An 18,812-nucleotide genomic window follows, 5' to 3' on the forward strand; every position below is an offset into this window, starting at 1 on the left:
TAGTTGGTGAACCAGGCGAGGCAATCATTAGAGAAACCAAGGCTGTAGAGACTGCCAATAAGAATGTTGTTGTTACGGTGGGATTAGAAATGGTCGGTAATCTGTTTGTTAACTTGGCTTTTGAAGACCTTGGAAAGGGTAGGATAGGGTAGGATAGATATAGGTCTGTAGCAGTTTGGGTCTAGAGTGTCTCCCCCTTTGAAGAGGGGGATGACAGCTTTCCAATCTATGGGAATCTCAGACGATACGAAATAGAGGTTGTGAGAGAGAGTGTAATCAGTAAAAGTATTGAGTAATCTGGTTGACGTTAGCGCCACCAGCTAGCCATAGAGTCAGAGAGATAAGAAGGAAGAAGAGGGACAGGCTGACCCTGCCATTACCTCAATGTCAACATGGCTGACTGAGCCCACTGCAGAGGAACGTAAGCAAATTCTACAGTAAAGGGTAGGGCGGGCACACAGTCCTGTCTGCTGCACAACTCAAATCTCATGAACCACAGACCTGCTAACTATCATTTCTCCCCTGCAATGATTAATTATGGTCACAGTGATTGCCTTGAGTGCACACACCTAGTTACTCAGGTCATTAGCAAATCACTGATTAAAAAGAACGACAAACCAGACGTAAATGGACGCAGCCATTGAGGACCAGCGCTGAAATATCTCACTGAGCTCACTTCCCTTCTCTGCACAGCTAGAACACACAAACTTGTCTCATGTCTGGGACACAAATAAATATTGGATGCAGCTATGGTGGTACTAGCTAACTCATGTCTGACTACAACAGTGTACTAACTGTGAAATGCTTTCGACACCTTGTAGAGTCCATGCCCCGACGAATTGAGGCGGTTCTGGGGGCAAAATGGGGTGCAACTCAATATTAGGAAGGTGTTCCTAATATTTTGTACACTCAGCAAATTATATAAACTAAGGCAACAGCCAAAGGGTATTCAAACAAACCCTATACAGGTGTCAAATCCTCAGTGCTCAGAATATTTTACTTTCAATTGAAGGCCAGTGGACATTTATAGGCTAAAGAAAAGTTGGGTAAGATGTTTGTGAAAAGAAGCTCTACCCTTTCTACCCTTTTCTCTGAAATTATATAAAAGATCTATTGAATAGCCTCTGAGTTTTTATTTTCCCCTTTCCCGCAGCCTCACTTGAATGCTTTTAGGTTATTCTCACAGAGCGAGAGGACGCGTGCTTTACCGATTCAATAGAATTCTAGAATGTTCTCTCAGTCAGAACCTCTCAAGTTGGTTTATTTTTCTCTACCTCTTTGTTTCCCTTAGTCTCTACTTATATGGTGAGAGTTTCGCTGACTGCGTTTCTTGTGTTAAGATTTTCTGAACAACAGATATGAATGACTGGCAAAAAAGATCTGAGTGACCCACCAAAAAAAGACCTGAAGAACTGGCTGCAAACTTCAGAGACCACCAGGGCTTGGTGCTGCTAGCCCAAAACTCTCTACTCTAGTATTAGAAGAATACCATTAGTTGCTACAAAACAAATTCCGACAAACTATGACCGCTTTCATGACATTTAGTGTGCCACGTGTTATTGTTATCAACCAGTTGACGGGAGAAATCACTCAAAGGCAATATTGTTTAGGTGTTTCAATATTACATCTGAGTCTCAAAGATAAAAGCGTTATATAAACAGCTGATAATGCATGTTAAGGGCGTGCATTTACATAACCAGCCCAGATAAACGTGTCTTGTTGTCCTCCTAACTGCAAAACCTGGGGCAGATCCTCAGTCTCTGCAAATGTGTTGAAGGCATGCCCTTAAAAACAGATGACTTCTTTCAGCATGTTATCCAATAGACAACTATCAATTTGTTCAGTTTCATTGAATTAACTTCCAACACTGATTGCTTTGATATGTAAAGTAAGGAACTGTGAAAGAAATGGGTTGGGAAAAAGAGGGCGAGTAACAGAGAGAAGAGAGGAGGGGAAGGGCAGGAAAATCAGGCGAGTAACAGAGAGAAGAGAGGAGGGGAAGGGCAGGAAAAACAGGCGAAAAACAGAGAGAAGTTGGGAGAGGCTTTTAACTATATGGTATACAGCTATGGACAGAATCAGTGTTGAAGTACTAGAGAGTGGTCTCCAGACTACATATTGAGTGTCTAGGTCTTGTCTCGGTGTCGGATACATTTGATTCAGTCTCCATAGTGAAGACTCTGTCATTTCTTCATGTCAGAATTATCAGCTTCCGTTCAGTCAGAGCATAAAACCGCTTTGCCAGGCCAAATATATACACTCCTTTCTTGAAACAATATCTTAACAGCCTCTATATCTATTATAGACATGTTTGCACAGTGGCGAACCTATAGGCCTTCAGTGTGTGACAGGTTCGTGATTCTGAAAGGACAGCAGGCGTAATACTAGCTCACTCATGTAGGGGAGTGCACTTTTTGCAAAACACAAAGGGCCAGTGGTGCAGTGGAAGGTATATGCAGGTATAAGCTGTATACCCACTTTTTTTGTCAGTGGGCATTGCTTATACTCACTTCTTAATCCCTATTGATGCGAATCAAAGTAGTTTAGTGGAGGTATACGACTTATCAATTACGCATGAAGCAGCTCACAGAAGAATTACATTGGTACATAACCAGCCCAAAGACAGCAGTCTTTCAATCAGCCTAAGCAGTCCATAAACTGACAAAATAAGCCAGGAGGTCCCAATCATAAGAAAACAAGAACACAACCATGAAACATTTCCTAATCAAAATGTACACCTATTACTTCCCATTGCAAAAAGCATTTTAGCACACAAAGTTAATGGTGACCTGATGTTTAAAGTGGATCTAAAAGCGTTTGAACTACTTTGCAGATATGAAACAAACACACAATCATGAAGTTAGTCAACTATATCAAATTCACAGTTTATGCTACAAAACTAACTTTATAAGAGGTTTAAAAATTAGGTTCTGTTTGACTCAACATTCCGTGACATACACTAAGGCATTGTTGGAAGAATAGATAGACGCAGTTCAATGCATGATTAATATAAATTCACCAATACATTTCTTGGTAGTCCAAAAAAATATTGCTATCAGGTTGTAAATCACAGCTGGCCTGGTACATTGTTTGCTGCCTCCGTTCAAGATGCACTGTTTCAGTTCAATGACTCAAAATTCTGGACAAAAACGGACAAATGTAACTAACTCTGTCAATACAATCAAACTAGCAAGAGCAATGATCACAAGTCAGTCATAACGTGGCTAATAGGCTAGCGTATCTATGTAGCAAGCTAAAAACACAGAGCCTAGCTAGCTAGCTGCTAGGAGGAAGTGGTGAGTGACTGACTTTTTCCCCTCATTGTTTTTTGGTGGCTATACACAGCTAGAGATGCAGGTGTCATTTGGTTAGCTAGCAAGAACTTGAATGACTTATGCAGTTAGCATATCTCTTGCGTTTGCAAATTCACACTGGCTATCTACTCGGATTTCAGAGCACTCTTGTCTAAGTGTGTCAGAGCGCAGAACTAAAGATACTTTTACGAACGCGCAACAACCGCTGAATATGACAAGTGTCAGTAAACGTAAGCAAAAAAAGTAATAGATAATCAAGAACGCTATAGATTACATGTAAACATCCTAACCAGCTCTGCTACGGCGAGTAAATGGTCAGAGTGAAGTGTTCTCGCATGCGTGTCAGGATAGCCAACTTTAGCCAGTTAGCTTGGGTGCTTGGTAGGGACAAGCATGCATTGGCAGGCAATCTGCAGAAGGACGAGGAGGCTACAATTCCCCATTGTTAAATCAGCAAAATGTTTAAATGTAAGAAGACTCCCGTGTTGTTTACATATTTGCAGAAATCCATTCAGGTGTATTTTGTGGCTTTTGGCGAATGCGTTCTAATGATCTAAAATCAGGCTGTTGCAACTGCCTGTAAACACAGTCCAGTTCAAAGTGCATGATGGCAGGCCGTGTGGCAAATGGCTTGTTTGTATAAAGGCCTGCTGTAGTTCTGATTGGCTATAGAGCACCGGCCTGTGTAGACGCCTGTCCTGGCTAATTGACATCATTTGAGTCAATTGAAGGTGTACCTGTGGATGTATTTCAAGGCCTACCTTCAAACTCAGTGCCTCTTTGCTTGACATCATGGGAAAATCAAAAGAAATCAGCCAAGACCTCAGAAAAAAGAATTGTAGACCTCCACAAGTCTGGTTCATCCTTGGGAGCAATTTCCAAACGCCTAAAGGTACCACGTTCATTTGTATAAACTGTAGTATGCAAGTATAATCACCATGGGACCATACAGCCATCATACCGCTCAGGAAGGAGACGCGTTCTGTCTCCTAGAGATGAACGTACCTTGGTGCGAAAAGTGCAAATCAATCCAAGAACAGCAGCAAAGGACCTTGTGAAGATGCTGGAGGAACAGGTACAAAAGTATCTATATCCACAATAAAACAAGTCCTAAATCAACAAAACCTGAAAGGTCACTCAGCAAGGAAGAAGCCACTGCTCCAAAACCGCCATCAAAAAGCTAGACTAGAGTTTGCAACGGCACATGGGGACAAAGATCATACTTTTTGGAGAAATGGCCTCTGGTCTGATGAAACAAAAATAGAACTGTTTGGCCATAATGACCATCGTTATGTTTGGAGGAAAAAGGGGGAGGCTTGCAAGCTGAAGAACACCATCCCAACCCTGAAGCACGGGGGTGGCAGCATCATTTGTGGGGGTGCTTTTCTGCAGGAGGGACTGGTGCACTTCACAAAACAGATGGCATCATGAGGCAGGAAAATGATGTGGATCTATTGAAGCAACATCTCAAGACATCAGTCAGGAAGTTAAAGCTTGGTCGCAAATGGGTCTTCCAAATGGACAATGACCCCAAGCATACTTCCAAAGTTGTGGCAAAATGGCTTAAGGACAACAAAGTCAAGGTATTGGTGTGGCCATCACAAAGCCCTGAGCTAAATCCTATTGAGAATTTGTTGGCAGAACTGAAAAGCGTGTGCAAGCAAGGAGGCCTACTAACCTGACTCAGTTACACCAGCTCTGTCAGGAGGAATGGGACAAAATTCACCCAACTTATTGTGGGAAGCTTGTGGAAGGCTACCCGAAACGTTTGACCCAAGTTAAACAATTTAAAGGCAATGCTACCAAATACTAATTGAGTGTATGTAAACTTCTGACCCACTGGGAATGAGATGAAAGAAATCAAAACTGAAATAAATCATTCTCTCTACTATTATTCTGACATTTCACATTCTTAAAATAAAGTGGTGATCCTAACAGACCTAAGACAGGGAATTTTTATTAGGATTAAATGTCAGGAATTGTGGGAAACTGAGTTTAAATGTATATTGCTAAGTTGTATGTAAACTTCCGACTTCAACTGTAGGTATGTGGTTGCAAAGGGCATCAGTGCCTTAACAGCACGCTTTGCCAAGGGAGGATACACTGAGCGCAGCCCAATCCAGAAATCTGGCAGTGGTTTCTGATTAAACTCTCTTTTCACAGAACCGCTTGTTGGAATTTCGATGAGGCTCTCTTGTTCAGATATCGATAAGTGGACTGGAGGCAGGGCATGAAAGGGATAATGAATCCAGTTGTTTGTGTCATCCATTTTGAGAAAGAATCTGTGTAATTGCGCACCCAAAACACTCAAGTGCTTCGCTATGTCACATTTGATACTGTCCGTAAACTTGAGTTCATTTTTACACAACAAAATCATACAATGATGGAAAGACCTGTGTGTTGTCCTTGTTAACGCAGACAGAGAAGAGCTCCAACTTCTTAATCATAGGCGTGGTTACACGTGGTCTGCGGTTGTGAGGCCAGTTGGAAGTACTGCCAAATTCTCTAAAACAAGATTGGAGGTGGCTTATAGTAGAGAAATTAACATTAAATTCTCTGGCAACCGCTCTGGTGGACATTCCTGTAGTCAGATTGCAAATTGCACACTCTTTCAAAACTTAAAATATCTGTGGCATTGAGTTCTGTTACAAAACTGCACATTTAAGATTCAACTTTTATTGTCCCCAGCACAAGGTGCACCTGTGTAACGATCATGCTGTTTAATCAGCTTCTTAATATGCCACACCTGACAGGTGGATGGATTATCTGGCAAAGGTGAAATGCTCACTATCAGGGATGTATAAAAACAAAATGTGCACAAAAAACGTAAGCGAAATAAGCTTTTTGTGAGTATGGAACATTTCTGTTATCTTTTATTTCAGCTCATGAAACATGGGACCAACACTTTACATGTTCCATGTATATTTCTGTTCAGTGTAGTTTCTTTAAGAAATAAGTGGCACTTCGCCTAACCGTGATAATTCTTTGAAACACACACGCACACACATCACGGCGGTGCGGCTGCGGTTTATCACCTTCCATTCACAGTAACCCTAACCCTCTGGTATAGAGACAAGACAAAGGAGCTCAACGTGCTGCTTTGATGAGCAAAGACAAGAACATCAGCTTCGATGTGGTACACCAGGAATATCATAACCCTGAATAGTACAACCGCTGCTCAGCACACAGAGAACCAGCCAGACTATTCTCCCAGCTGTTGGTGGTAGGGACAGGGGGTGGGGAAGGAGGCCTTGAACATACACATGGTGCATCCTGCACAGTGTATAAAGGTCAGCCATCCATGATAGCTAGGTGGGGTTGGGTACGTCCTGACTTCGCTAGAGTGAGAGTGTGTGTGCCCATGCGTTTACATGTGTGTTCTGTGCTTGTATATTATGTTTTTATTTCACGTGTATTGGTGCATCTTCATGCATCTAAATTATGTATGAGATGCACAAGGGGTGTCAGGGGGAACAAATCTCTCCAAGTCTTGGTTTCAGGGGGGAACACAGCGTTCTGTGCTCACCTTCGTTAGTCGTTATGCAACGAGCACCGCCGTGCAGGACGAGAAGGCTCCAGAAGACTCGCCGTACGATACAAAGACCACAGTGTTACTGTACCTTCGCTGTACTGCCCCCCCATGCTTAACAGAGAGGCGCAAGTGTTCCCTGGCTGGAGAGACTCGCACACACACAGGCATGCACGCAACAATGTGGACACACACACACACACAAACGTCACCCTCGCCATGAGAGACTCATCTGTCTCGGAGTCTGTGTGACAGCGGGCCATGGTGGATTGATGACATAGCAATCAGGATTGGTGAAAGGATGGAGATTTCTCAAGACAGGCTGTACCCAAAGCCATGTAAATACACGGATAAGGTTGTACCATTCCAAGAAAGAAAAGGAGCTTGCCCAACATAACTTAGTACATGCTCTTTATTTGTCTCGGTACCTTAAATCTTAGGACTTTTTAACTAGGCTATATTGGGGAATATGACTCACAATGCATTTTACCTCGCTACCTCAGTTCCTACCACCTGCAGGGAGCAGAAGAAAAGATACAATGTACTTGAAGAACATGGATGGAAGAAAGGGAAGAAGAGAAGAGTGATGGAAAAGGTCTCCCTCTGCTAAGCAACGCAGGAGATAATTCAGTGAGGCAGTGGAAGGCTGTTCAGTTAATGGGGAATGAGGAGTTTGTGTGTCCATTTGGACAGAGGTCTCTACAGTACCATATGTATAGGTTAGACTCCACATGCAGGGAGCTCTCTCTCTCTCATATACAGTGGGGAGAACAAGTATTTGATACACTGCCGATTTTGCAGGTTTTCCTACTTACAAAGCATGTAGAGGTCTGTAATTTTTATCATAGGTACACTTCAACTGTGAGAGACGGAATCTAAAACAAAAATCCAGAAAATCACATTGTATGATTTTTAAGTAATTCATTTGCATTTTATTGCGTGACATAAGTATTTGATACATCAGAAAAGCAGAACTTAATATTTGGTACAGAAACCTTTGTTTGCAATTACAGAGATCATACGTTTCCTGTAGTTCTTGACCAGGTTTGCACACACTGCAGCAGGGATTTTGGCCCACTCCTCCATACAGACCTTCTCCAGATCCTTCAGGTTTCGGGGCTGTCGCTGGGCAATACGGACTTTCAGCTCCATCCATAGTAAATACTATGTTCACTGTCCAATTTTTGTTGGGCACTGATATCATATTATTAGCCTACATGTTCAAATTACTAACAGTTTTATAATTTGAGTCATTTCCAAGCCAGGGAAAAAAACACCCTTGAGCCAGCGAGCGAGCGTGCTCAATGTGAATGTAATTTTGTATATAGGAAAATGTACACCTCTATTTGAATCAAATACCCATCTCCTTGCAAGTCGTGTAGGCCATAAATTATAGATAAGCCATACGTGATGATGATCAGCTAGGATAATCAATAGACGCAGTTTTTTGGACAACCATCATTTGAAAAGCCGTTGTGAGGTCAATAGGACACTATGGAATTATTGAATGGTTCATATTACAGGAATGTAGGCTGCAAATTGTACAAAAGGATTTCGCTGCACCAGCTACAGTTGAAGTCGGAAGTTTACATAAACTTAGTTTGGAGTCATTAAAACTCGTTTTCAACCACTCCACAAATTTCTTATTAACAAACTATAGTTTTGGAAAGTCGGTTAGGACATCTACTTTGTGCATGGCACAAGTAATTTTTCCAACAATTGTTTACAGATTATTTCACTGCATCACAATTCCAGTGGATCAGAAGTTTACATACACTAAGTTGACTGTGCCTTTAAACAGCTGGGAAAATTCCCCCAAATTATGTCATGGCTTTAGAAGCTTCTGATCGGCTAATTGACATCATTTGAGTCAATTGGAGGTGTACCTGTGGATGTATTTCAAGGCCTTCCTTCAAACTCGGTGCCTCTTTGCTTGACATCATGGGAACATCAAAAGAAATCAGCCAAAACCTCAGAAAAACAATTGTAGACCTCCACAAGTCTGGTTCATCCTCGTGAGCAATTCCAAAACGCCTGAAGGTACCAGGTTCATCTGTTCATACAATAGTACGCAAGTATAAACACCATGGGACCACGCAGCCATCATACCGCTCAGGAAGGAGACACGTTCTGTCTCCTAGAGATGAACGTACTTTGGTGCAAGAAATGCAAATCAATCCCAGAACAACAGCAAAGGACCTTGTGAAGATGCTGGAGGAAACAAGTACAAAAGTATCTATATCCCCAGTAAAACAAGTCCTATATCAACATGACCTGAAAAGCTGCTCAGCAAGTAAGAAGCCACTGCTCCAAAACCGCCATAAAAAAGCCAGACTACGGTTTGCAACTGCACATGGGGACAAAGTTCGTACTTTTTGGAGAAATGTCCTCTGGTCTGATGAAACAAAAATAGAAATGTTTGGCCATAATGATCATCGTTATGTTTGGAGGAATAAGGGAGATGCTTGCAAGCCGAAGAACACCATCCCAACCGTGAAGCACGGGGGTGGCAGCATCATGTTGTGGGGGTGCTTTGCTGCGGGAGGGACTGATGCACTTCACAAAATAGATGGCATCATGAGGATGGACAATTATGTGGATATATTGAAGCAACATCTCAAGACATCAGTTATGAAGTTAAAGCTTGGTCGCAAATGGGTCTTCCAAATGGACAATGACCCCAAGCATACTTTCAAAGTTGTGGCAAAATGGTATAAGGACAACAAAGTCAATGTATTGGAGTGGCCATCACAAAGCCCTGACCTCAATCCTATAGAACAGGGGTGTCAAACTCATTCCACGGAGGGCCTTGTGTCTGCAGGTTTTTGGTCTTTCCTTTCAATAAAGCCCTAGACAACCAGGTGTGGGGAGTTCCTAACTAATTAGTGATGTTAATTCATCAATCAAGTACAAGGGTGGAGCGAAAACCCGCAGACACTCGGCCCTCCATGGAATGAGTTTGACACCTGTGCTATAGAAGATTTGTTGGCAGAACTGAAAAAGCGTGTTCGAGCAAGGAGGCCTACAAACCTGACTCAGTGACACTAGCTCTGTCAGGCGGAATGGGCCAAAATTCACCCAACTTATTGTGGGGTGCTTGTGGAAGGCTACCAGAAACGTTTGACCCAAGTTAAACAATTTAAAGGCAATGTTACTAAATACTAATTGAGTGTATGTACACTTCTGATCCACTGGGAATGTAATGAAATAAATAAAAACTGAAAATAAATAACTACTATTATTCTGACATTTCACATTCTTAAAATAAAGTGGTGATCCTAACTGACCTAAGACAGGGGATTTTTACTAGGATTAAATGTCTGGAATTATGAAAAACTGAGTTTAAACGTATTTGGCTAAGGTACATGTAAACTTCCGACTTCAACTGTATAACATCTGTTAAAGTGTGTACGCGATGAATAAACTTTCATTTGATTTTCAATATGTACTGGGGGTACTCGAGGACCGGAGTTGGGAAACACTGCTCTAGTTGTTTGATAAATAGAATTACGCCAGAACAGCCACTAAACATTTGAATGTGAAGGTCCATTCTATTAATTCTATTTCTATGCATCGGCTACTCATTAGTCATCAACACTAATTTGAATGGAAATAATGTCTGTTCTATGAATTTTACATCTATGCTTTGATTACTCACCACATTCCAGAAGAAAGGGTTGAAGATGATGGCGATGACAGCAACACAGAACCTGGGGTCATAGAAGTCTATGTGCTTCAGAACATCCTCCATTACTGACATGTCCACCTGACAGACATAGAAACAGAGAAATATCAGAAGCACAGAAATAGAATTCTATGTTCAGACGTTATGTCAAAGTTCAAAAGACAGTTTAACATTGACCTTTGGAGTTTTTTACTGATGAGTGCCTAGAGGTTTTCTTTGAGTATATGAACAGAGTTGTAGGCCTATTCTAGAAGGGAAAATGAACTGTAGGTATATAAATAGTATTTTATTATGACTGATATGACTAATGTGATACATTTTGGATATCATTCACGGCTTTATGCAGAATATTTATAGGGCGGCAGGTAGCCTAGTGGCTGGAGCATTGGGCCAGTAACTAAGGGTACATCTGTCAATGTGCCCTTGAGCAAGGCACTTAACCCTAATTCACTCCAGGGGCACTGTCCTACTATGGCTGACCCTGTAAAACACATTTCACTGCACCTATCCGGTGTATGTGACAATAATATACAGTACCATTCAAAAGTTTGGACACGCCTAATCATTCAAGGGTTTTTCTTTATTTGTACTATTTTCTACATTGTAGAATAATAGTGAAGACATCAAAACTATGAAATAACACATATGGAATCATGTAGTAACCAAAAAAGTGTTAATCAAAATATATGTTATATTTGAGATTCTTCAAAGTAGCCACCCTTTGCCTTGATGTCAGCTTTGCACACTCGGCATTCTCTCAAACAGCTTCATGAGGTAGTCACCTGGAACACATTTCAAATAACAGGTGTGCCTTGTTGAAAGATAATTTGAGGAATTTCTTTACTCTTAATGCATTTGAGTTAATCAGATGTGTTGTGACAAGGTAGGGATGGTATACCCTATTTGGTAAAAGACAAAGTCCATATTACGGCAAGAACAGGCCCAGTGATGCGAACTTAGCAATTTTGTTACTAGATTTAGCAACTTTTCAGACTACCCTGGCAACTTTGTTTTCAAACAGCACCTAGCAACAAAATTAGCTACTTTTAAAAATGTATTTGGAACCTTTAGCAACTTTTGAAAAGTGACTCAAATGTTAAAATGCAAGCATTTTCCCTCTAAATGACACAAAAAGATTTTCTCTGTCAAACAGTCACATGCAGCCAGCCACCTGCCTGGCTGGCTGCAAAAATGCATTGAGAGTGAAGTCAGCAGCAGGCGCTCAGCTCGTGCACAGGCAGCAGCAGGCCAGCAGCAATTTCAGCAAATTGCAAATCATTGTTGGCTGACTGCAGCAGCAATAGTATGCGTTCGACGAGACAAACCCAATGAAAAAAGGAACGTTCCTTTTTCAGGACCCTGTCTTTCAAAGATAATTCATAAAAATCCAAATAACTAAACAGATCTTCATTGTAAAGGGTTTAAACACTGTTTCCCATGCTTGTTCAATGAACCATAAACAATTAATCAACATGCACCTGTGGAACGGTCGTTAAGACACTAACAGCTTACAGACGATAGGCAGTTAAGGTCACAGTAATGAAAACTTAGGACACTAAAGAGGCCTTTCTGATGACTCTGAAAAACACCAAAAGAAAGATGCCCAGGGTCCCTGCTCATCTGTATGAACGTGCCTTAGCCATGCTGCAAGGAGGCATGAGGACTGCAGATGTGGACAGGGCAATATATTGCAATATATATATATTGCAATATATTGCCTAAGACAGCGCTACAGGGAGACAGGACGGACAGCTGATCCTCCTCACTGTGGCAGACCACGTGTAACAACACCTGTACAGGATCGGTACTTCCGAACATCACAGCTGCAGGACAGGTACAGGATGGCAACAACTGCCCGAGTTACACCAGGAACGCACAATCCCTCCATCAGTGCTCAGACTTTACACAATAGGCTGAGAGGCTGGACTGAGGGCGTGTAGGCCTGTTGTAAGGCAGGTCCTCACCAGACATCACCGGCAACAACGTCGCCTCTGGGCACAAACCCACCATTGCTGGACCAGACAGAACTAGCAAAAAGTGCTCTTCACTGACGGGTCGCGGTTTTGTCTCACCAGGGGTGATGGTCGGATTCGTGTTTATTGTCGAAGGAATGTGCGGTACACCGAGGCCTATACTCTGGAGCGGGATCGATTTGGAGAGGGAGGGTCCGTCATGGTCTGAGCCGGTGTGTCACAGCATCATCGGACTGAGCTTGTTGTCATTGCAGGCAATCTCAATGCTGTGCGTTACAGGGAAGACATCCTCCTCCCTCATGTGGTACCCTTCCTGCAGGCTCATCCTGACATGACCCTCCAGCATGACAATGCCACCAGCCATACTGCTTGTTCTGTGCGTGATTTCCTGCAAAACAGGCTTGTCTGTGTTCTGCCATGGCCAGAAACCCCTGCAGATCACCAAAGTGTGTGCCACACGTTGGCTATTGATTGAGCCTGCGGTAACTTGTATATTGAGCCAGTGGGAAGAAGTGAAACTCCACTTTTAGATGACCAAGGCCAGTGAGCATTGCTACATGGCGGATGTGCTCCATTACATGTACAAGACCAACTATGTTTACCTGACATTCTTGAAATCAATCTTGTCTGACGTACAAGTTGCAGTGAAGTCATTTGAGGGAGAGCAAACAGATCCTGTCAAGCTTTTGGACAATCTGGTACACCTCAACATCAATTTGCAGCAGAGTAGTCAACCCTACGGCAAAAATTGATGTGCTGAAGGATGCCATTGATGGACATCTCAGTCAATCACCATACCTTGGGTACCTTTTCGAGAGCACGGTGTACCAACTCAGTCTTGCGCCAGAGGACAAAAAGGTCATTCGGGGAGCAAGGCTCCCAGACAACCTAGAAGCCTTGCAACACATGGCCTTGTTCAGTGTTAAGGAAACGCTAAAGCACAATAAAGGCACCACTGAAATGATTAAAGTAGTGTAGTTACTGGGGTACCAGCCCCAAACAATTGATATAATTGTTTCCCAATGGAAAAACATCCGTCGGTTTAGGTGGGACAACTGAAAATACAGTCGGGTTTTGGAGTGAAGTGAATAACTACACGGACTCTTCCGGGTCAAATCCATTTGAAGAACTGTGCAAATCTGCACTCGCTGCCCTCTCCTTGCCAAACCCAAATGCGGAGGTTGAATGGCTGTTCAACCAAATGAGTGTGGTCAAGTCAAAGTTTAGAAATAGAATGTCACTGCACACTCTCAAGTCCATACTCCTGGTATGGACTGAAGCTGGCTGGTGATATCTGTTACCAGCATAAACTACCAAGTGAAGTTCTGTAGCAGTTTGGCACCACAGCAGCATACAGCTTAAAGGCCACTCCATCCTCTTCTGCTGGATTTCAGCTCCGTGACAATGCAGTTGGACAGTGAAGATGAAGAGGATTTCATTGCCAATCTATGATTCATCATACTTACAGTACGTATGCAAGGAGTGGACTTTCTGGAACTGGCGGAGACACACAGCTGATGGTGGCAGTGTGCACTGCAGTGTGAGCGAGAACAGTGGCAATATCTGGAGGAAACCATTGAGCAGCTAGCCAGCCAAGAAGCACAACAACCTGGAGAGAGCTGCCTAGCGCACACATCATTATTTGAGTTAACCTCACTAGGGTATGTAGCGTCCCACCTCGTCAACAGCCAGTGAAACTGCAGGGCGCCAAATTCAAAACAACAGAAATCCCATAATTAAAATTCCTCAAACATACAAGTATTTTACACCATTTTAAAGATACACTTGTTGTAAATCCAGCCACAGTGTCCGATTTCAAAAAGGCTTTACGACAAAAGCACACCAAACGATTATGTTAGGTCAGAGCCAAGTCACAGAAAAACACAGCCATTTTTCCAGCCAAAGAGAGGAGTCACACAAAGCAGAAATAGAGATAAAATGAATCACTAACCTTTGATGATCTTCATAGGACTTCATGTTACACAATACATGTATGCTTTGTTCGGTAAAGTTCATATTTATATCCAAAAATCTCAGTTTACATTGGCGCGTTATGTTCAGTAGTTCCAAAACATCCGGTGATTTTGCAGAGAGCCACATCAATTTACAGAAATACTCATAATAAACATTGCTAAAAGATATGCATGGAATTTTAGATCCACTTCTCCTTAATGCAACTACTGTTTCGGATTTCAAAAAAACTTTACGGAAAAAGCACACCATGAGTACAGTGCTCAGACACAAAAACGAGCCATACAGATATCCGCCATGTTGTGGAGTCAACAGAAGTCAAAAATAGCATTATAAATATTCACTTACCTTTGATGATCTTCATCAGAATGCACTCCCAGGAATCCCAGTTCCACAATACATGTTTGATTTGTTCGATAAAGTCCATAATTTATGTCCAAATACCTCCTTTTTGTTCACGCATTTAGTACACAATCCAAACTCACGAGGCGCCGGCAAGTCCAGGCGAAAGTTCAGCCGAAAAGTCATATTACAGTTCATAGAAACATGTCAAACTAAGTATAGAATCAATCTTTAGGATGATTTTATCATAAATCTTCAATAATGTTCCAACCGGAGAATTCCTTTGTCTGTAGAAATGCAATGGAACGCAAGCTAAATCACGTGAGCGCGCGTGATCAGCTCATGTCACTCTGGCAGACCTGACTCATTCAGCTCCCACCCCACCCCCCCCCCCTCCTTCACAGTAGAAGCATCAAACAAGGTTCTAAAGACTGTTGACATCTAGTGGAAGCCTTAGGAAGGGCAATAAGACCCCATAGACACTGTATATTCGATCGGCAATGACTTGAAAAAGTACAAACCTCAGATTTCCCACTTCCTGGTTGGATGGTTGGTTGGTTTTTGCCTGCCATATGAGTTCTGTTATACTCACAGACATAATTCAAACAGTTTTAGAAACTTCAGAGTGTTTTCTATCCAAATCTACTAATTCTATGCATATTCTAGCATTTATGGCTGAGTAGCAGGCAGTTTAATTTGGGCACGCTTTTCATCCAAAATTCCGAAGGCTGCCCCCTACCCTAGTGAAGTTGCTTGTTCAAAAACATAGCATACATGCCTTGTTATTAGCTTGTACCTCTCATTGTTGATCAGTTAGGTAGCATGTTAACTAACTACCAATATACTGCTTAAACTATAATTGTTCAGAATGTGTAGGTTTAGGTGTAGGTTAAGAAAATAAATGAAATGCAATTGTTCAATAACATGGAATTGTTCAATAATTCAATGTGTTGTGTTTAATTCAATGTGTTGTGGGAACCACACATGCAGAGATCATCCATTCACCTACTCTGCGTCTCACAAAGATAAGGCGATTAGAAGCAAAATTCTCAACTTTGGACTCATCAGACTAAAGGACAGATTATCACCAGTCTAATGTCCATTGATCGTGTTTCTTGGCCAAAGCAAGTCTCTTCTTATTGGTGTCCTTTAGTAGTGGCGTCTTTGCAGCAATTTGACAATGAAAGCCTGAATCACGCAGTCTCCTCTGGACAGTTGATGTTGAGATGTGTCTGTTACTTGAATTCTGTGAAGTATTTATTTGGGCTGCAATTTCTGAGGCTGGTAACTCTAATGAACTTATCCTCTGCAGCAGAGGTAACTCTTGGTCTGCCTTTCCTGTGGCGGTCCTCATGAGAGCCAGTTTCATCATAGTGCTTGATGGTTTTTGCGACTGCACTTGAAGACACTTTCAAAGTTCTTGACATTTTCCGGATTGACTGACCATCATGTATTAAAGTAAAGATGGACTGTCCTTTCTCTTTGCTTATTTGAGCTGTTCTTGCCATAATATGGACTTGGTCTTTTACAAAACAGGGCTCTCGTCTGTATACCACCCCTACCTTGTCACAGCTGATTGGTTCAAATGCACTAAGAAGGAAAGAAATTCCTCAAATTAACTTTTAACAAGGCACACCAGTTAATATACACACATTTTATTATTATTTTAAACGTTGAATGAGTAGGTGTCCAAACTTTAGACTGGTACTGTATATATTTTTTTATTGCAAACCCAAGACCCTTGCACGACTGAGTAGTGACACCATGTCCACCTCCAATTCAAACATGAACAAACGTCGCTGCTTGTTTGGGTTTCCCCACACTGTGAGGCATAGTGCCTTCCTCACCTGATACTTGTTGTTTTTAGACATACCCGACTTTGAACTGGGCTTGGAATGGGGGAGGAGAGGGGCCAGGGTTCAGTAAAGTTTAGTTCCATTACCACAAGGCAAACACTTTATTTTTCATTTTGAAAAGAGCTTTGGACACCCCCACATAGACACAATGACCTAGCCTGCAAAGGCCAGCAAACCACTTGAACTGGTCATGTCCAAGCCTACTCTGTGGTGATACTGAATTAAGTAGCCTACAGTACATCAGTTGACCATGTGTACCCACCGGCACGTGTTACTGGTTTGACTCTCTGTTAAACACCCGCTATAATTTGCACTAAGAAATGTAGCCTACATTTCCAACATGTTGTAGGAATCGATGGTCTAAGCAGGTGGGCTAATACTTCAGTTCAAGGTCTGCTTATAACCAAACCATTATTAGATATTTCTTATCCACTGGTTGTTTGTAAAGCATTAGTCTAGATATCACTTGGTGGTCATTAACAAGATTCAAAACCATTGTACTATGAAGGACAGTAGGCTAATCCTATGTTAATCATGTAAGAGGCTAGTGGTTACATGATTAAATAGGTAGCCAGTTTATAAATAGACATTAAACCTACCTCATCCCCATATTTGTTTTTTTTCTGCTCTTTTGCACACCAGTATTTATACTTGCACATCCCCATCTGCACATCTATCACTCCAGTGTTAATTGCTAAATTGTAATTACTTCACCACTATGGCCTATTTATTGCCTTACCTCATTTGCACACACTGTATACAGATTTTTGTTTGTGTTATTGACTGTACGTTTGTTTATCCCATGTGTAACTCGGTGTTGTTGTTTTTTGTCGCACTGCTTTGCTTTATCTTGGCCAGGTCGCAGTTGTAAATGAGAACTTGTTCTCAACTGGCCTATTGGTTAAATAAAGGTTAAATTAAAAATTTTAAAAAGGCTAAAGTGAAGGCTGGTCTCATAGGCTAGACGTAACACCGTAAACGAAAATCCATGACCTCAAATTAGTATGACATGTAACCATACCAAACGTAACAATAGACAGAAGGTCGGGGTGGGAGTATAACGCAAACGTCAGGAGGATGGTTGTTCGTGATGGACGGGTGAGGGTATAATGCAAACGTCTAGCATCCCAAAGGTTGGATGTTCAAATCTCATCACGGCCAACTTTAGCAACTACTTACTACTTTTTAGCTACTTTGCAACTACTTAACATGTTAGTTAACCATTTCCCAGCTAATGTTAGCCACCTAGCTAACATTAGCATTAGCCACAACAAATTGGAGTTTGTAACATATCATACATATTGAAAATGTGTAACATATTGTACAAATTGTAATTTAGAAAATATCACGTTACCTTTAATACATAGCTTACAAAATGTAACATTTCATTCTAGTTTGAGTGTCCCTGATTTACTATGTTACGTCTAACCCCGGAGTCCAGGTTGCAAAGTGATACCCAGAGACGGTCCAGCCATGCAGGCTCTAGCAATATTGAGAAGCAGAGGCTATAATATTATTTGTGAGCTGTCAGACCCACAACTCTCCAGCAGCTTGACTCTACACCATGGCGACACTGAAGCCTACTACCTAAACGTGTTATGCACTGCGTTGTTGCTAAACCAACTCGGTCACATCTCACATACACTCACGGAATGCAACACTGCACATTGTCTCTGTCATAGATAATAATGGTCGATGTCACGTTATAGCGGTTGCGTGGCAATTCATTCGTTTCGATACATTCTTTGTCTAAAACGGGTTACTGTGTGGCGAATGACGCTTCAAAGATTTGAACGTGTGACAACAAATCAACGATAGTTAGTTGTAGAGTATACCATCCCAATTTTTGCTCTCTCTGAATGTCATGCGCACACACGAGTACCATATGTATCACCCACTCAGTCGTGTACCTTACTGTAATCCACGTTATTCAGCCCTCCGCAACAATCCAGCACGGGCTTTCTCTTGTCGGCAACGCCGCTCATACACACACCACGGTAGAAAGAACGACTGACTGAGAACGTGAATGCTTTATATGTGCTGATAGCAACGCATTTCAGAATAACTGACCCAAATGCATGACAACATCTTAACCAAGATTAATAGTAGAACAGATACGACAGCCCAACTCTAACCTACTGA

General features: G+C 41.9%; 1 protein-coding gene across 4 annotated transcripts in view; it reads right to left on the minus strand.

Moving 5' to 3' along the window:
- pemt (phosphatidylethanolamine N-methyltransferase) overlaps positions 1-18,809 on the minus strand; it is an 88,745-nt gene extending 69,936 nt beyond the window's left edge. Inside the window, exons 1-2 of one of the 4 annotated variants that reach the window (XM_055903745.1) lie at positions 18,581-18,809; positions 10,502-10,609 (exon numbers count right to left, since the gene is read on the minus strand). In XM_055903745.1, coding sequence (XP_055759720.1) covers positions 10,502-10,609; positions 18,581-18,655 — 183 coding nt within the window. In that variant the 5' untranslated portion in view covers positions 18,656-18,809. The remainder of the gene's footprint in view (positions 1-10,501; positions 10,610-18,580) is intronic. The other 3 variants (XM_055903657.1, XM_055903834.1, XM_055903894.1) reach the window with 3 other exon arrangements.
- Positions 18,810-18,812: the final 3 nt, after the last annotated feature.

This window comes from Salvelinus fontinalis, chromosome 1 (assembly GCF_029448725.1).
Source record: "Salvelinus fontinalis isolate EN_2023a chromosome 1, ASM2944872v1, whole genome shotgun sequence".
In the NCBI taxonomy this organism is placed as follows: Eukaryota; Metazoa; Chordata; class Actinopteri; order Salmoniformes; family Salmonidae; genus Salvelinus; species Salvelinus fontinalis.